This window comes from Biomphalaria glabrata, chromosome 2 (assembly GCF_947242115.1).
Source record: "Biomphalaria glabrata chromosome 2, xgBioGlab47.1, whole genome shotgun sequence".
NCBI classification, from domain to species: Eukaryota; Metazoa; Mollusca; class Gastropoda; family Planorbidae; genus Biomphalaria; species Biomphalaria glabrata.
In genome coordinates this window covers 3,399,020-3,420,117 of record NC_074712.1, presented here as the reverse complement: position 1 = coordinate 3,420,117, position 21,098 = coordinate 3,399,020, and the positions used below count along the sequence as shown (strand labels likewise).

The 21,098-nt window shown below is 39.3% G+C and overlaps 1 protein-coding gene across 1 annotated transcript; it reads left to right on the top strand.

Annotated features, from left to right (window-relative positions):
- The first annotated feature begins 778 nt into the window (after window positions 1-778).
- On the top strand, window positions 779-19,182 carry LOC106072744 (uncharacterized). The gene is made up of 6 exons (XM_056018773.1): window positions 779-1,371; window positions 7,283-7,473; window positions 8,266-8,428; window positions 9,470-9,552; window positions 10,552-10,701; window positions 16,100-19,182. The coding sequence occupies exons 1-6, from the start codon at window positions 987-989 to the stop codon at window positions 16,502-16,504; spliced, it is 1,377 nt and encodes a 458-aa protein (XP_055874748.1). The 5' UTR covers window positions 779-986; the 3' UTR covers window positions 16,505-19,182.
- Window positions 19,183-21,098: the final 1,916 nt, after the last annotated feature.

The window sequence follows — 21,098 nt, the reverse complement described above, 5'->3', positions numbered from 1 at the left end:
CATCCGCAAATTAACCTCATTGTCAAGACTTTCTTTCAATACTACTATATCACCTGATTTTAAACTATTGAATATTAGGGCCTACTATTTTAAGGTTTAATTGTAAATGTGGTTTCTATTTTTATATAACTATTAATATTGCTTAATTCACTACAAAATTAAATTAAGCTAATGTGGACCTAGTGCCTCCTGCAGTCTAAAAATATTAGGAAATGTCAAGCTTTCAATGAGTCAAAGCAAGGCGAAGGTGTCCTCTAGTGACTAGATGTAGTCTACTTTTCTTGGCTTACTCATTAAGCTTGTTACACAGTAAATCTAGTTTAGCCACGTATTTGGATGGCTTACTCATTAAGCTTGTTACACAGTAAGTCTAGTTTAGCCACGTATTTGGATGGATTACTCATTAAGCTTGTTACACAGTAAGTCTAGTTTAGCCACGTATTTGGATGGATTACTCATTAAGCTTGTTACACAGTAAATCTAGTTTAACCACGTATTTGGATGGATTACTCATTAAGCTTGTTACACAGTAAATCTAGTTTAACCACGTATTTGGATGGCTTACTCATTAAGCTTAAGCTGGCGCTTCCGAGCAGCACAGTGTTGGCCAATCAACGGACGCGATTTTGAATTTTCTTATTGTCATTGCGCGGCTGCAGCAGTATTCATAATCCACCCCACCTGTTATACTTATGTATTTCGTAAACTTATTTGACAATAAAACGCGCAGCAGCTGGTACGGTACTATACACAACTATATTAAAGCTAATAGTAGAATACAACGAATTCACACATAATCATAAATATTTGTGTTTAAAACCTCAAAACAGACGACTTAAAATCGAAAAAGAATTTTAAAAATCTACAATATTTCTCATGGAGATATATTTCATTAATAATTTACAGAAAGGTATATTTCATTAATAATTTACAGAAAGGTATATTTTAAATTTTAATCTATTTTTAGCTTTGATTTATTGTCCAACATGATCACATTGCCAGATTGCATGACGACTTTTGTTCGGACCAATAAACTTGTGACTGGCGTATTGCTGTGCATTATTCTCCTGTCTCTTCTCTTCAACAACAATGTCTCGCGGAACGTGTCTTTCTCATTTCTGTTTTCGGGGAACTTGACCGAGACCAAGAGCGCCCAACCAGATTTGGATAGGACTGGAGACGGCTTCGCCAATCTGCTGGAGGGCGAGTTTAAGTCTTGTCCGAACGTGATAAGTAGAATGGTGATCGGCCATTGGGTGAGGCACAAGGACTACAGCAAAGAAGACATTGCGCTTGTTGATGACGCACTAAGGAAAACGCTAATGCATAACAATATGCCGCCCTCTCTACAGAATAAAGATAAAAGATGCGGTAAGACTTTTAACTTAATTTACCCTTTTTTTTTTTTACCTTCACCTATCCCTTAGTCTGTAGGACCGATGGGGAACCATACAAGAATTGTCGACCGTCTTTCTCCATTCTTGTCTTTTGCCTTAGTTAGAACCTCTTTCAATAGAAGGCCCGTCCATTCTTTATTTAGTCTTTTCATCGTTTTCTTTGTCTGCCTCTTATTATTTTTCCTGGTACTGTTCCATGAAGGAAGGTCTTTGCGAGCTCCGAGGATCTTGTAATATGGCCATAGATTTTTAGCTTGCGTTTTTTTTTTACAATAGTTAGCAGGTCGTCATGGGGGTCCAATCGCTGCAGTTACCCTGTCTCCAATCTCTTGGTTTGTGATGAGGTCTTTAAATGTAATAACTAGGTAGCATCTCAATTCCATAGCTTTAACCAAAGCTAGCCAGGAAAACCAGTGACTTGGCAGAATTTAAGTCATTGGTTAATATGCATGACTAAATGCATGACGCGTAGGACGTAATCATCTTCTTTTTTGAAGTAACGTTTGTATTCTATAAGATAAGAAGATAAGATGTCTGACTGAGAATAAACTGTAATAATAAATGGCTCTAGATCAACACCTATAACAGTAAACTCAGGTGTACCTCAAGGAACAGTAATAGGTCCACTACTATTTTTAATTTACATAAATGATTTACCAAATTGCATTACTTCAGGAACAAAAGTCACATTATTTGCAGACGATTGCATAATATATAGGACAATAAAAACAACACGAGACACAGATATTTTACAAACAAAATTAGATGAATTACAGATGTTTTTACGTTTAGAATAATGTTACTATTAAAAGTAACAAAAAAACTAAAACAAATTAATTCCACTTTACTTATTTATGGTAAATCAGTAACACAGACTAACAACGCAAAATACCTAGGTGTTATAATAGTCCTCGTCCCATATGCTAGGACAAATTTGTACAAATACTCCTTCTTCTCTAGTGCTATTAGAGCATGGAATGGGTTGCCTGAGCTAGCCAGGAAAAAAAGTGACTTGGCAGAATTTAAGTCATTGGTTAACATGCATGACTAAATGCATGACGCGTAGGACGTAATCATCTTCTTTTTTAAAGTAACGTCTGTATTGTATAAGATAAGATAAGAGGGGCAGGAACCCTAACAAGGGGGCTCAAGTTCGAATCACGAGTTGAGCTGAGTTTCATTTGTACGAAAACCTTCTCCAGGATTCCCCCTCACCTCACAGCTTCACAAAACAGATTGGTCCAGAGCTGCCTCAGGGTGCCCTGCAGCATGAAAGACGCGATCAATCAAAGTCCGTTATAAAAGAACCCAGAACTGCCTTTCCAAGAAACAATCTTCCTTTCTGATCAGAGGCGTAGCTAGGGTGGGGGAGGGAGGGGGGAGAATTTGAAAATCCCCCGGCCTCCACTTGAGGGGGCACCCAAATGAGTTGTTGTTGTTTTTTGCATTAAACATTACGCTAAATGCAGGGGTTCCCAAAGAGGTCAAGCCTACCGGGCGCGCCCAACTGGAAGCTAACTCCTAGCTACGCCACTGTTTCTGATGGTACGTCCTAAACTGTTAAAACAAGCATTACATTAGATCAGGGGTGGCCGACCTATGGAGCATATGCCAAAGATGATACATTACATTAGATCAGGGGCGGCCGACCTATGGAGCATATGTCAAAGATGATACATTACATTAGATCAGGGGCGGCCGACCTATGGAGCATATGCCAAAGATGATACATTACATTAGATCAGGGGCGGCCGACCTATGGAGCATATGCCAAAGATGATACATTACATTAGATCAGGGGCGGCCGACCTATGGAGCATATGCCAAAGATGATACATTACATTAGATCAGGGGCGGCCGACCTATGGAGCATATGTCAAGGATGATACATTACATTAGATCAGGGGCGGCCGACCTATGGAGCATATGCCAAAGATGATACATTACATTAGATCAGGGGCGGCCGACCTATGGAGCATATGCCAAAGATGATACATTACATTAGATCAGGGGCGGCCGACCTATGGAGCATATGCCAAAGATGATACATTACATTAGATCAGGGGCGGCCGACCTATGGAGCATATGCCAAAGATGATACATTACATTAGATCAGGGGCGGCCGACCTATGGAGCATATGCCAAAGATGATACATTACATTAGATCATGGGCGGCCGACCTATGGAGCATATGCCAAAGATGATACATTACATTAGATCAGGGGCGGCCGACCTATGGAGCATATGCCAAAGATGATACATTACATTAGATCAGGGGCGGCCGACCTATGGAGCATATGCCAAAGATGATACATTACATTAGATCAGGGGCGGCCGACCTATGGAGCATATGCCAAAGATGATACATTACATTAGATCAGGGGCGGCCGACCTATGGAGCATATGTCAAAGATGATACATTACATTAGATCAGGGGCGGCCGACCTATGGAGCATATGCCAAAGATGATACATTACATTAGATCAGGGGCGGCCGACCTATGGAGCATATGCCAAAGATGATACATTACATTAGATCAGGGGCGGCCGACCTATGGAGCATATGTCAAAGATGATACATTACATTAGATCAGGGGCGGCCGACCTATGGAGCATATGCCAAAGATGATACATTACATTAGATCAGGGGCGGCCGACCTATGGAGCATATGCCAAAGATGATACATTACATTAGATCAGGGGCGGCCGACCTATGGAGCATATGCCAAAGATGATACATTACATTAGATCAGGGGCGGCCGACCTATGGAGCATATGCCAAAGATGATACATTACATTAGATCAAGGGTTGGCCGACCTATGGAGCATATGCCAAAGATGATACATTACATTAGATCAGGGGCGGCCGACCTATGGAGCATATGCCAAAGATGATACATTACATTAGATCATGGGCGGCCGACCTATGGAGCATATGCCAAAGATGATACATTACATTAGATCAGGGGCGGCCGACCTATGGAGCATATGCCAAAGATGATACATTACATTAGATCATGGGCGGCCGACCTATGGAGCATATGCCAAAGATGATACATTACATTAGATCAGGGGCGGCCGACCTATGGAGCATATGCCAAAGATGATACATTACATTAGATCAGGGGCGGCCGACCTATGGAGCATATGCCAAAGATGATACATTACATTAGATCAGGGGCGGCCGACCTATGGAGCATATGCCAAAGATGACGCATTGCACAATTATGAGTGGCGCATTTCAGCCCCGAGAAAAAATCAGGAAAGAGGTTTTTCGCAAATAATAACCGAGTTCTATAAAGACAGAAAAAATTAAACAGGGAATTAATTGTATAACTATTTCGACGCACAAATTGACCGCCATGCTATAAACTTTACAGATTAAAAAAAAGCCAAAGCTCGTTCGTTCTTTCGTAGTGGATATAATTTAGTTTATCGTGGACCAAGTTCTTGACATTTTTTTGTTACTTAGCTAAGCTTTTCATTATCATCTGGATTGATGGATTGATTATAATTTATACATCTTTTACACTCTAAGAAAATACTACTTAGTCAGACATAAGGAAGCTAAGTCATGTCTAGGAAATCATCAATTATATTTAGTAAACTAAAATCGTCAAAGCCTGGTAGAGTTACTGGAACTATATCCCTGTCCAATACGGATGCAAGCAAGCATTATCCTTCTCCAGAATATAATAAAAACAAACTGAAGTCACGAAGTTAACTCTTAATGTCACATATTTGGTAAAAGCAAAGCAAAGTCATAGGTCTTGCTATAGTTACATAGTTTTTGCTTGTATGGGGCGGTGTTTTTATTTAAAAATACTTATTGATCATAAATTATTTAAAAGTCCATAGGCCTTAAAGAAATATTGAATTCTAGGAAATTAAAATTATAAATACAAACTAGTATGTTAAAAAAGACAGACCTATTAAGTGTCTTGTTTATTTTATTTTTTAGTAAACCACTTCCTCCACTACACACCGACGTGGGTACATATGTACTATTTGTCTTACTTTAATGGACTGAAACTGGTAAAATTTAAAAGAGGCGTATTTCACATGACCAGGCACACCCAGTTGCAACTTGCATATTTTGCCACATCTAATGCAGATGTTGTCTGTTGTCCGCTGGGGGGGGGGGGGGGGCTACTCAAGTTCCAATTTTGTTGTTTGCGTCTGTCTTCGGCAAGGTATATTCAGCGAGTCTTAAATTTTGCCCCGCGACCTTCGTAAGAGTTCTTCAGCTGTCTGTTTTAGAGGCCACCTGCTATCAGCTGCTATCATCGATGCCAGTGAGAGAGAAATGGCGCCTGACTTGATCTTCATCGCTGGTCCGTCGGTTGGCACCACTATCACGCCGTGCTCCCTTATCTTGTATATCTATATATATCATGGGCGTAGCCAGGATTTTTCTTTCGGGAAGGGGATTTGGGGAGATATTTTTCTTAACTTAAGATGTGTCTGGTCACAGTAATTCACAGTTACTTAAGATGTGCATGTCACAGTAATTTATAGTTACTTAAGATGTGCCTGTCACAGTAATTTATAGTTACTTAAGATGTGTCTGTCACAGTTATTTACAGTTACTTAAGATGTGTCTGGTCACGGTAATTTACAGCTACTTAAGATGTGCCTGGCACAGTAATTTATAGGTACTTAAGATGTGTCTGTCACGGTTATTTACAGTTACTTAAGATGTGTCTGGTCACAGTAATTTACAGTTACTTAAGATGTGTCTGTCACAGTTATTTACAGTTACTTAAGATGTGTCTGGTCACAGTAATTTACAGTTACTTAAGATGTGTCTGGTCACAGTAATTTACAGTTACTTAAGATGTGTCTGGTCACAGTAATTTACAGTTACTTAAGATGTGTCTGGTCACAGTAATTTACAGTTACTTAAGATGTGTCTGGTCACAGTTATTTACAGCTACTTAAGATGTGTCTGTCAGATTAGTTTACAGTTACTTAAGATGTGTATGTCACAGTAATTTACAGTTACTTAAGATGTGTCGGGTCAAAGTTATTTACAGTTACTTAAGATGTGTCTGTCACAGTAATTTACAGTTACTTAAGATGTGTCTGTCACAGTTATTTACAGTTACTTAAGATGTGTCTGGTCACAGTTATTTACAGTTACTTAAGATGTGTCGGGTCACAGTTATTTACAGTTACTTAAGATGTGTCTGTCACAGTAATTTCCAGTTACTTAAGATGTGTCTGGTGACGGTAATTTACAGCTACTTAAGATGTGCCTGGCACAGTAATTTATAGTTACTTAAGATGTGTCTGTCACGGTTATTTACAGTTACTTAAGATGTGTCTGGTCACAGTAATTTACAGTTACTTAAGATGTGTCTGGTCACAGTAATTTACAGTTACTTAAGATGTGTCTGGTCACAGTAATTTACAGTTACTTAAGATGTGTATGTCACAGTAATTTACAGTTACTTAAGATGTGTCTGTCACAGTAATTTACAGTTATTTAAGATGTGTCTGTCACAGTTATTTACAGTTACTTAAGATGTGTCTGTCACAGTTATTTACAGATACTTAAGATGTGTCTGTCACAGTAATTTACAGTTACTTAAGATGTGTCTGTCACAGTTATTTACAGTTACTTAAGATGTGTCTGTCACAGTAATTTACAGTTACTTAAGATGTGTCTGTCACAGTAATTTACAGTTACTTAATATGTGTCTGTCACAGTATTTTACAGTTACTTAAGATGTGTCTGTCACACTTGTTTACAGTTACTTAACTCTTTCTCTCCTAACTGACGATACCAACGTTGATTCCAACATAGTATGGTAAATAATTACGGAGAGAAAGAGTTAAGATGTGTCTGTCACATTAGTTTACAGCGACTTTGTTTTCTTGTAGGAAATACCATCCTAGGAGGCAATCCTTACTTTAGAGCTCTGTGTGAACCGGAAGGTGAGACGCCATGTTGTCTTAACTATATGTGTGTGAATAAAACGATTGACCAATGTCAAGGTCCTTGGGCTCTAGACATCCGGCAACTGATTCAGGCTGAATTTGCAACCTGGATACCAGACGATCCTAATTGTAAGGTAAGAGGCCTTAAAAAAACAATCATTAACGTCTGTATGATATCATAACGTCTGTAATTTATCATATTAAACTATTGCTGGAGGTCACTCGCAAAGGACGCGGGATACACATATTTGAGACCGAAAGAAAATCAACAGCCGAGGACAGACGCAGACGGCTTAAAGAAAATCTTAATCGACCACCGGCGGATAATGGTTAAGCTTGCGCTGCTTTTTGCCTAGCGGGAAAATTAATCACTGGAAAATTAGGCACTCTTTAATAGCGATCTTAATTTTGAAAATAATTATAACATTTTAACATATATTTTATCCTTAGACTCTGGGCTATTGGTGACTTATAAAAAATATAACTATAACAATTTCTAACTGCATTTTCAGGATACAAAAGAATAGGTGACAAAACGGGGTGAAAATAACAATATTGAGAATGTGTGGAAAAAATGACTCCGGATTAAGAGTCATTATATAATATAGGCATCACAAGATTCAGGGGATAAGAGGTAGAGAGGATTCTCCGCTCATTGCTTCACCTCCATCACCAACCCCTAAGGTTGACGACGGATGATGAGTTTTTGAAATCGATAACTACGCAATTTTTGTAAATATTTAGTTATTAATGTAAATACTAAATACTAATTATCCGGTGCCAAAATTTCCAGTGCCTAAATCTCCAGACACCTTAATCCGCACAGCAGCCTGTAAAATGCCAGTTCGGTGTCTAACCCTATGTGATGACGCGTACCACAAAACTAAGTCTCACGTCATCGTTTCATGTTGATGATGTGATTTCAGGTGGTCGACTTGACGTCAGAAGAAACCGCCTGCCAGGTACTTAAAAACGTGACCATCTACTTTGTCGGGGAGTCGCTGACCAGACAGATGTACATCTCAGTGCTGGGGTTTCTGAGAGACGAAAAGTATGAGACTCACGTCCTGGTTGACAACTCAACTGCAGGTAACACAAAGATTTATTGCTGCAGAAGTGAACGATACCTAAGAAAGATATCACGTGACCATCACAAACAAAAATGCGATTTTACTTTTCAAATAATATTGTAATTTTTTTTGCTTCAGGTAGCGGATTTATATTTAATTGTTTAACAGCTCTTTTTACAAAGCTTATATCAACTCACTCTGTCTGAGGGATGCGCGGTGGCTGAGTGGTAAAGCGATTTACTTCCGAACAGGAGCTCCCGTGTTTGAATCGTGGTGAAGACTGGGATTTTTAATTAAGGGATCTTTGGGCACCTCTGAGTCCACCCAGCTCAAATGGATACCAGACTTTAGTTGGGGAAAAGTAAAGGCGTTTGGTCGTTGTGCTGGCCACATGACACCCTCGTTAACCGTAAGTCACAGAAACAGATGAACTTTACATCATCTGCCCTATAGACCACAAGGTCTGAAACTTTTTTACTATCAGTCTGTCTGGTAAAACTTTTGCACACGTTATTTCTCCCACACCCATTCTCGGATCAAGCTGAAACTTGTATAATTATAAGCCTTGTCTTTGTATTTAACTCTTTATCTCCGTAATTATTTTCCACGTTCTGAAAGAATTGTTCATTTTTCACATTTGTACATTCTTCCCTGTTATGATTAAACTTCAATAACATTTTTGTTTGTAATCAGAAAACGTTACTGTTGATTTAGAATTATAGGAGAATGCATGCTCTTTTTATTTAACACAAATTATACTTTCTAAAACCAAAAATTAGTTTAAATTTAATGGGGTCAAATCAACGATGGTATCGTTGATTAGGAGAGAAAGAGTTAATAAAACAAATGAATTGGAATACTAGAATAGAATAACACAAGAGAAGAAATAAGGTCATTTTGAAAATGTACATTATATAACTTAAATTTATCTAACCATGATCTAAGTGTCAAAGTGCGGTCTGCAGAGGCGTGTTCTGAGAAAACGTCTGGTACCTCAGCTTCCACAGACTTATGGACCACCTTTAATTCAACACTTTACTGTAGTTTTTTGTCTGTCCAGCCAGGAATTGTCACACTTACTACAGATACAGTCCACCATGCAGGCCCTATTTTTTGCAAGACAGCATCGAATGTAGCGGTACAGTAAGTTGACATTGTGTGTTATGTGAGCCACGTAATAACATTGTAGCTTGCAGCTTGACTTTCTAAATAGTTCGATTACTTACAATCAGCAGCATTGAGCTAATTGTATGCATACAAGTAACTAAAGTCTAGATAAAGGCATTACTGGGGATCACATTTTTAATGAAAGAAAAGAGTGAACTATGTGTCGTTTGATCGTTATAATTTTTCAAAGAAAAAAAAGAAAAAAAAATTGGCTTAAGAACTAGGTCTAGATCTAGATCCAAACTGGTTTTGAGTGGATTATCGCGTTCGTGAATAAAAATATCGAGTTGGGGATTTTCCTTTTGTAAGGCATTTTTGTTGATTCAAGAGTTTAATAAATTCATGTTCAGGAAAATTTTACGCACCGTTTTCCAAGTCTAGATCGAAAGATCTATAATTTGAATATTAAAAAGTCTAGTAGACAGGGGCGGACTGGGTGTCAAAATCGGCCCGGGCATTTCTATACCATTTGGTCCATAACTTGTATACCATATAGTGAGCACCCAATTCTAGGTCTACCTGTCCTAAAAATCATTTTGATAAGTTTGATAATGTATCGATAACTTTACGCATGCATACAGTGAACTCTATATCCTTATAAGAAATATAGGACTTGTGTTGCTTTTTAATCGCTAAGTATGTAGGCCCTTCAAGGATGAAGCCTATTAGTAGGAGTTTCTATGTTTTTAGTCTATTACAGTATTTCAGAAAATATGATAGATTAAATTAGCATTACACTGTAAGAGTGTTAAAGTTCTTTTGTTTTTAAACACGACGCTTAGAGGGCCCTTTTTACAACAGATTACTATAAAACCTTTAACAATTTAATACTTTCAATAGTGGCATTCGTTAGGCCCTTTAGATGACCTTACCTGCCCATTTGGGTACCGGCCCACCGGGCATTAGCATTGTAACATATAGTTTTGTAATTCAGCCAATTTAAAAAACTGAATCTTTTTGTAATGACTTCTCCAGACCAGAATTCGATTCAGACAATTGCTCAGCTCCAACGAGGCCAGTGAAATGTTAAGTCAGTTCCGTGAACTGTTAAACGTTCCAAACTCTTTCTATGTACTGGGGTTTGGATTTCATAATCGATTCCAAGCGGAGCCGGTTGTAACAAAAGTAAGTAGCTGCTTGTCGAATTCCTAAATATTATGCTTATCTGTATCAATCTATCATCTAATCTTATCTTATCTTTTGAACAGTCAACAGTCATACCGTGAGAGGCGGGATCTCAGGGGGCAGGTATGGCAAGAGTGAAAATGCTACTTTGTTGATATTTTGGTATGATAGTTATATCCCTTTGTTTATCCACTCCCAGGCCCAGTTATGAATGTGAATAGTCTGCACGTTTTATGAACTGAATGTTTTAGTTTTCCTTGAATGTAAAAAAGAGAGAGAGTGTGATAGTCAGTGCGGTCTTGTTCCCGGTCCAGGAAAGTTGGACTGTGGCTTCCTCCTGGACTGGTGTTTGCTTATTGATATTTTATGAAAGTTGATGCCATTGTGTGATTTATTGGATATTAAAGTATTATTACTTTTCATGGCTATCTGGAGTTGGATTTAATTTGTAAGAACTACAGCAGGAAGGGAAGAAAAAACAAAAAACAAAAAAAAACATTGATTGTCTAGGAGGATGGCTGCCCGGTCATGCGGTTTGAGCGCTGGACTGTCGTTCGGATTTATCGATGGTCGAGGGTTCAAATCCTGCCTGTTCCCATCCCCCGTCGTCCTGCGGGAGGTTTGGACTTGGAAGTAAACTATCTTCAACTCTGAAGGAACATCCGAAACATGTCAAACAAAGAAACAATCTCTTCCAGTAAATTAAGCCGAGTTGGCTTCTAAAAAATTTCTAATACAATCATGTTCAATAGCTAGTTTAGTCTTGACAGTGTATCAGCTAGGAATTAGCTGTAGTCTTCAATGTGACAATATCAAAAAAATGGTCTGTGGTCGCACTGAATTGTGAATTTAGTATCTGTCTAGGCGTTGGACATTCACGCTAAATGATGGCACTACGTAACAGCTTTCTGCTGAGGTACTATACAGGATGAAGGATGCCATCCACTTGGTGCAACAAGCCGCAAGCTATTCCCTTGTCGGATGCACTGTTTAGACACTAAAAGAACTGTTAGGATTTGGTAAAATAAAATTAAACTAAGTGAAGAGGAGAGGCGCGGTGGCTGAGCGGTAAAGCGCTTGGCTTCCGAATCGGGGACCGGGGTTCAAATCCTGGTGAAGACTGGGATTTTTAATTTCGGGAACTTCGGGCGCCTCTGAGGCCACCCAGCTCTAATGGGTACCTGACATTAGTTAGGGAAAAGTAAAGGCGGTTGATCGTTGTGCTGGCCACATGACACTCTTGTTAACCGTAGGCCACAGAAACAGATGGCCTTTACATCATCTGCCCTATAGACCTCAAGGTCTGAAAGGGGAACTTTTTTTTTTAAGTGAAGTGGACAGACAAGACTTAATTTTCCTCGATGCCTGGTCGAACTCTGGACTTCAGGTGACCCTCGTAGACATTCTCCTTCTCAGCAACTGGGAGAGGGGAAACACAACATCAAAACTTTTTTTTCTTTTTTCTGGGGATCTTTATGTACAAGAACTTCTGTAGATTATTGGGGTCTGGTTTCCATTTACCCCAACCAGCTACCTGACAAACATCTCTAGTTAATTTTCTTCAATGGTTTAGTTTTGTGTACTTGAAATGGTCCAACAACTTGAACACTATTACTAGCAATATACTGACAATCAGTCAGTTCCTTGTTAGTTTCTAAGACATTTTCAATGACTTCTCTCTTATCTTCTATCACACTGATAACAACAACAACATAACAGGGCGTATTGTTTGTGTTTGGCTAACTGTGCCTGACTTATCACGATACCTACTACTCATGTGACACGTTCTGTTTTGTTCTACAATATTACAATTTAGATCAGAAGTGTCCATTGCTACCTTAAAGGTCAAGTCTGATCAATTGGAACTTTTTTATGTCACGTTCTTGTTTTAACTTTCTATCCTCTATCTTCTGTATTTGTATCCTTTCCTCTGCTACTATCGCCATTATTTGCTAATCCAGTTTTTTGTTGATTCACAACAAACTCTCTTAATTCCTTACACTCAACTCCTATCTTCTGGGCCTGCTTTATTATTACATCGATCGACCGAGGTTTAAAATCGTCCGTGGTAACCAAGATAGTGGGGAGTATCACTGACTCTATAACGTTCAATAATTTATAGAGGTTACGTTCAATAATTAGACTGGTTAAAATAAAATGTATACTGTATACAACTTTCTTTTTTGCTTCTTCTACTTAATAATTACATAAAGTTCCAAAAAGGATCATAAAACGAACAAATTTAGCCCACTGTTTCCCTTACTGATAAGGTAATGCACGATTCGACCCTGAATACCCGATACAACAGACACTAAAAGAAAACTTAGCTTATCTGTGCTCTGTCTGATGCCAGGGAAGGGATAACAACTCTTTCCACACGACGGTGTTAAATCGCCAGTTACGTTGAGAATGTAGAAATCTTCTGGAGTGTCCGGTCATTGTTCAGCCTCATTGTAAACGCTTTATTACTCACATCCGATATAGAGAATGAAACAAATACAAAAACAAAATTATTTCAACATCGATATAATGCTAATAGTAATAATAATGTATACATTCAAAACTAATTTGATTATCTAGTCAGGTTGTACGATAATAATCCAAAAAGATAACAGATATACAAATAATTCAGTTAGTACTAAGCACGTCGATGTAGTGAGGCAGGATAATACTCCAAAGAGATAATAGATGTGCAAATAATCCAATCTGTTCAAAGCAAAATGATATAGAAATCCAATAGGCTAGATACAGTGGTACAGGAACGGGCTATTTCCTTGTCTTAGATGACTTAGAGAAGGGGTTCTCAACCTGTGGGTCGCGACCCCCTTGGGGTCGATTAACGATGTGCCAGGGGTCGCCTAAGACCATCGAAAATATGGATTGTTATTGTCTACTCTTCTATTCCTGTATGTGTTGTGTGTGTGTGTGGGGGGGGGGTCGCGGCAGAGTGGGGGATTGTAAAAGGGGTCGCCGAGCTTAAAAGGTTGAGAACCGCTGCCTTAGAGGGCCCCAACGCGTACATGTTCAGTATAATCCAACTTCAAGGTAACAAAGGTAAATAACCCAAGAGTACTTGAGTAAATAGCATTCATGTAAAATAATCCATTAGTAAGTGAGCAGATGACCTCAGGTCAGATAATCCAGAACTATGTAAAGTCGCTGAAAAAGAAATATGACTAAAATGACCAAGAGTAGAAAGAGGTCAACACAAAGAGCACTCTTCTACAAGACACGTGCGGTAAGGCCGCTATAATGTCGGAGCGTGTCACTGGAGACTGATGTGACGAGCGGTCATGATGACTTGTTAGGATACTGTGGCAGCTACTGGTGCTGGGCTGGCAGGATGTGCTCCAGTACGGTACTGTATTTTCATCCACAAAGATTTTAAAAACGTCTCTTTTTACCCACACAGAATATCCGGGTTGTCTCTGCAGATGCTGAATCTCAGGATGTCAATACAAATTTGAGGGTGACGGATTGACCTTGCTATACAAGCATTAGCTATTAAGTCCAAATTGGCGAGTGACAAACTAGGCTCTTCAACTAATACGGTTCTAGTTGAAACGTTCAACTTGTTTCTTTTGATTTGATGTTATACTATTTAGAGTTCATAGTAAATCTGTTTAAATCTGTGTAGTTGATTCAAGGCGTTATATAGTTGACAAAACGCTATTGAAGTACAAAATTTAATTGAGATTCTGTCTTGAGTTATACAGCCTTCATATAAAAAAACAACTTTCATGTAACAATCGCGTGTGTAGAGTTCAGGGTGAATTTTATCTATCTGTCTGTCTGTCTGTCTGTGGGAGGGGTGTAGACGTTGATAAACGGGAAGTAACTCTGTGACAAAACAGCTCACGTAATAGTTGTGTCACGTGATCAAACCATAAGCTCCTACAAATCGTTTAGATCGCTAGCTTGTTACGCATCCTTGTTGTATAGCAGGTCAAACTGGCAAGCATCTGATATGAGGGCATTCTCAAGTCCAGACAGAGAGAGAGAGAGAGAGACTGAGGGGATAGTGTAGGGAGGGAGAGTGAGAGGATGAGACAGGGAGGGGGAATGAGAGAGAGAGAAAGAAAGAGAGAGAGAGAGAGAGAGAGAGAGAGAGGCTGAGGGGATAGTGTAAAGAGGGAGAGTGAGAGGATGAGACAAGGAGGGGGAGGGAGAGAGAGAGAAAGAGAGAGAGAGAGACTGATGGGATAGTGTAAAGAGGGAGAGTGAGAGGATGAGACAGGGAGGGGGAGGGAGAGAGAGAGAAAGAAAGAGAGAAAGAGAGGTGTTCATTGAGCCCAGTTTAGTTTATTAGTAAAGACGTCGAGTGGTTCAACATTTATTCACTCTGTTTTATTTCTTCTTGTGAATTGAGTCTTTGAATTTATCCCTATTACACATTTATATCTGTGGGAGGGATGTACGCGCTGGTACGAACTTCGTAATAGAGCAAAAGAAACGAAGCTGCATCAGTCAAGAGAAAGAAAAAAGAAAGCTTCCCTGTCAGCTAGCCCATAAACCTGAGAGAGATGAACTCCAATTGCTGACAAGGCAGGGAGACCTAGGTCTCCCGTCAGTGCCCTGGTAAGGCACTCTGCTGTTTGGCGTAGTGCCGCTAGCCCATAAACAGATACATGCACAGACTCTGCCGCTCCAGAATTGGCTTGATCAGTCAATCCAGACGTAACCAAAGCCTGTGACTCATCTGGGCGCATCCAATGTCTTCCGAGACAGAAGGAGCCACATATTTATATCTACATCTGGAATACATCGCGTGCACTTTAATTCTCTATAGCTCACGTGTGTCTCACTACAACATTAAATGTTCTGCGTTGGATTATTTCTCAGTGAATTTTGATTCCCAGAATCCCCGGTTTGTCGCTTAAAGTTTGTCAGTGGCGTAGCTAGAAATTCGCCTTCATTTGAGTGCCTGGGGGGGGGGGGGTTGACCTCTTTTGGGTCGCCTGCATTTTGCGTCATATTAAATATTTAATTTAAAAAAACACAATCCTTTGGGGGCCCCCTACAAGAGGTGTCCAGGGGTATTTTCCAATTCTCCCCCTCCCTTCCCCACCCTAGCTACGCCTCTGGTGTTTTTGTCAGTAGATTTAAATCTAGAATTAATAGTTCGTAATCACCACACACTTCAAGCATCACAAAAAAACTATATCATCTGTTGCAAACACTCCTTTTGTTTTAGCTCACTAACACACATATAATAAACACGGTCTCACCATGAACAGTATAGATCTACTTTAGTATCACTAACACGTCGCTTCTTAACTCTTTCTCTCCGTAATTATTTACCACATTCTGGTGGAATCAACGCTGGTGGCGTCAGTTAGGAGAGAAAGAGTTAAATCTCTAGCATGTTTTATATCATGTAATATTTATACTCTGACAGGTGTTTAATCCCATCTTCAAGGAGCTGGCCAATGCTACCTGGCCAAAGTTCATCTGGCTGGCCACACACATGCCAACCATGTTGCAAACGACTACAAGCTACATGCAGCAGCCGACTGAGATCCTGGCTTACAACGAGGCCATAAAAGTTGTGCTGGCCAAGCACAAGGTGCCCGTGATGGACTGGACACAGCTGACCGCTAACGCCATGGGCATCGACAACATCCATTACGGGAAGGGGGTCAACGATGTCAAGGCGGTGATTCTGTTGAACCTTCTGCTGGAGCTCAGGCACAACTCGACCTGGATGCTGGAGAAACAGATCCCTGGTGATGTGACAACAACGCACAAGACTACAGCCACCACAACAAGACAAACAGCAGCCGAAACTACATTAAGAGGATAGGTTACTAACAACATCATAACAGAAGCACGACACAGCTAACTGTACACAAACAAGCAAATTAAAAAAGTACTTTAACACTAAAAAAAACTTATATAATTAAAAAAACAACAACAACAACAAAAAAAAACAACAAAATTAGTGTAATATCTCTCAATATTGCAATACATATATCCCTTTTTCTATATAAAGGAGCCGCGGTGGTTGAGTGATGAAGCGCTTGCCTTCCAAACCAGAGGTTCCCGGGTTCGAATGCTGGTGAAGACTGGAATTTTTTAAACTTCGGGATCTTTAGGGAACCCAGTTCTAATGGGCACCTGCTATTAGGTGGCTGGTCGTTGTGTTGGCCATATGTCACCCTCGTTAGCTGTGGGCCACACAAACATCTGCCCTATAGACCGCATGATCTTTAAGGGAAACTTTACTTTTCTACATAATGCCTGCATAAATTAATTACCCCAAATTAATTAAATGCTTGGTTAATTTTTCATGCTTCCTGTGTTGTCAAGAACAGCTAATTGTGCAAAGTTTCAACTTGATTCAAGAAAAGGGAAAAGAAAAAACGACTTTTCACAGATTTGTGCCAGTCAGTCTGAGTGAGTTGATATAAGCTTTGCGAAAATTTCGTTACTATTTTTAACCTACGTGTGATCAAAAGGGACACAATTCGAAGAATGACAACTACACAAAGTCTCACTCTGAATTATGGAACGGTACAAAGTTATTCGACAAACTCACTCTGTTCTTATTGAAGATGTGTGACATTGAGGCGCATAATATTTACTGGTATTGTTATTTAAAATTTTAACATTTCTTAATTTGACTAGTTCTTACAGTTATAAGGTGACGTATATTTGTAAGACAAAATAAAACAACATATGCTATCAATTGTTCCATTCCTGTACTGGTCACCCAATGTAAGCTGAGGTATTAGAATACACAGTCTATAACAGCTGTTCTCAACCTTTATAACCTTACGACCCCCTTTTTACAATTTCACTCTTCGGCGACCCCCATCCACACAGCAATAGAAAAATAGACAAAAACAATCCATATTTTCGATGGTCTTAGGCGACCCCTGGCAAATCGTCAATCGACCCCTAAGGGGGTCGCGATCCACAGGCTGAGAACCCCTGGTCTATAAGCATATTAGGTGGAGGGGTTAGGGTTGGCAGGGGAAGGCACTGGTCTAAGCAAACAGTATACTGCGCGGAAAGAAATAAACAGGAGTTGTCGTTAGGAGATGCTATAACTACATTATTATACATAACTTAAAGTAAACTTCAATGTTCAGACCTTGCAACTTATAGGGCAGATGATGCTAAGGGTTAAAGATCATCCTTTTTTTTTTGTGGCCCACGTTTAACAAGGGTGTCGTTTGGTCAGCACAACGACCAACCGCCTTTACTTTTCCTCAAGTAATGGTAGGGTGGACTCAGTGGCGCCATAAAGAGCCCGAAATTAAAAATACTAGTCGTCATCAGGATTCACAAGCCAATGGCTTTAACGCACGGCCACCGCGACTCAAAATTATTATCATTATATGTAAACATAATAAACAATTACTGTGATATTATTAAACTGATTAATCTTTTCCCAAAAGTAATCCTTAGTTATGTGTCGGAAAGAGAGAAGGGGGCATGTTTGCCCTCAAAGCCCACCCTAACCCCATTCCTTTATGTTGTCTTTCTCTGTCCGCTTCTTCTTCTTCTTTTTCCTGCAAACGTTTCTTGAAGCAAAGTCTCTGCGATCCCTGAGGACAAGGGCCGGCCCTAACCATTGACGGGGACCTATGCGAAACGGATTGTGCGGGGCCCAGTTTGGGAAGGCAAACAGCTATAGAAAATAAATTGGTCTTTGCATTTTATTTATTCTTTACTAAGTACAAAATCACGATCAAATAAAGTTTACAAGCCTTGGCGTAGTGAAGTCATACAGTTTATCGTCAAAATTCTGTTTCCTACATAGATCACGCTCAATAGCCAGAATTACCAAATGTTTCAATCTATCTTCATGAATCGTTGACCTCTAGTAACTCAACTTAATTCATGAGTTTGAGGCGCGAGAATCTTCTTTCACTAGATGCCACAGTTGCGAGTATTGTAGAATGCAGTTTTCTTTTTTTTCTTTTTTTTATCGCGAGAAGGATTTGCGTTTTCCATAATGAATCACTCCCAAAATGACAATTTTTGTCTATATTACAAGAGATTTATATGAGTTTTCAAAAGATTTAATAATTTCAGGAGATTTCCAGGACTTTTTCGTATATTTTGCAATTTCATGAGATTACTAGGAGCTCCTGGTAAATCAGGAGGCCGCGGGAAATCTTTTAATAATAATTATAATAATAATAACAATAATTATAATTATCTTTATTGTCCATAAGGAAATTTGTCTTACAATTTGTGCATTACACCAAATAAAACATTGTAGCTATAAAAAAAACACAATATTTACATTCACACCAGGCTCGCTCATAATTTACATGTGAAAAGTTCATATAAGATTGTTTCTTTTTAATTATTTGATTGCCAGGGGAACAAAAGAGTGTTTGTGTCTGTTTGTCTTTGCTATCGGTGTCTTGTAACTCTTTTGTCTAAAACGGCTGCCCAAATGGGATTTGCTTTTGCCAATGACATAACCAGGTTTTTTTTACATTTAATAATAAAAAATTATCTTTACAGTATTTTTCAATGTGTTCAGTTTCTCTGAAATATTAACGTCTGAGCTCTCTGAGAGCAGGGCAAGAAGAGCCGCATCATCAGCGAATTTCGTGAAGGAGCGAAAAGGACTATCAAATTGAAAATCATTGGTGTACAAAATGAACCACAATGGCGATGTCACAGCCCCCTTGGGCGCCCCTGTTTTAAATCTGTGTGCATTTGATATTACATTGTTTATCCTAAGCCTCTGAGGTCACTGGGTCAAAAATTCATTGCCCATAGTATTAAGTTGTATGGTATTAAAAGCTGAAAAGAAATCAATAAAGAACAATCTTACATAAGTGTTCGGTAGGTCCAGATGTTTGTAGACACAATTTAAAATATTTAGGAATGCATTGTCTACACCTTTACCCTTTTGGTAAGCGAATTGTAAAGGGTCAAACTTATTACAAAGATCATTCAGAAGAAACATTTTAACCAGTTTTTCTAAACATTTAAACACAATGGATGTAAGTGAAACAGGTCTAAAGTCATTCATTTCCTTCGGTTTGGAAACCTTTGGCACAGGTACAATTATAGATGACTTCCACATAGATGGTATCTCATGGTTTAGTAATGAAGCGGGGAAAATCTCTAGGAAAGGTTCAGCTAGTTGTTCAGCATATTCTTTAAAGATTTGCCCTTTTTATACCATCAGGCCATCATTCAATTTAGAAAGCCTTCAGGAAAGAAACTCAAAAGTAAAGTAGCAATTATACGTAAAACACTGAACCATTATCTTCAAATACAAAAAATAATAAAATACCCAGAAAGACACAAAGATAAAGACACATTCCTCGTTCCATATTCTATGACAAATTAGAGCATGGAATGGGTTGCCTGAGCCAGCCAAGAAAACCAGTGACTTGGCAGGCTTGTCTTCGAGTCTGAAGATTAGTGAGGAATGCAGTATTTCCCGTGGCTGCGCAGCCCCAGTTGTGACATACATATTTTGCCACAACCAAGGCAAGCATAACCATTGTCAACAGGTGGTCGATTTAGATTTTCTTTTCGCCGTCTGCGTCTGTCCTCGGCAGCGGATTTTCTTTTGGTCTCAAATGTGTATCCCGCGGCCTTAGTGAGTGACCTCCAGCTGTCTCGTTCTTAGGTCGCATGCAACAAGGTGATCTCTTCTATGTCAGCTAAGGAAAGTTGACGCCTAAGCTGGTCTTTGAAGCGTTTCCGTGGGGCGGTTCTGTCACGTCGACCACATTTTAGCTCACCAAAAAAGACTGCCTTTGGCATTCGTTCGTCTCCCATACGGGATACTTCCCTGCGTAACTGTCGGACCATAAAAAGTCCCTCTATACTATCTATACCGGTGTTAGCAAGGACATCGCTGTTTGTAGTGCGGTTTTGACACCGTATGTCCATGATGGAGCGCAAGAATCTTTGGTTAAAGCGCTCAAGTAGTCTTAGTTGCTTTCTTTATAGTGTCCATGTCTCAGATCCATATAGAAGGGTTGAGAGAACCACCGCCTGGTAGACACTGATTTTTTTTTGTAGACAGGCGGAGCGATTTATTCCGCCAAACTCTCGCCTGGAGGCGTCCAAACTGGCCCTAGCAGAATTTAAGTCATTGGTTAACATGCATGACAAGATACATTACGCGTAGAACGTAATCATTCTCTTTTTTGAATTAACGTCTGTGTTATATAAGATAAGATAAGATAAGATAAAGTAAGATAAGATAAGGTAAAGATAAGATAAGATAAGATAAAGATAAGGTAAAGATAAGATAACTAGATTGACATTTAGAACTAAATGTATACGACACTGACAGTTTGGATTGGGAGTCTTTACTCAATCGCTCATTTTTGTCATGACAAAAATGTTTCCAAAATAGGTAAAACATCTTTTCCTCAACAAATTATTCAACCGAGAAAGGCTTGGTC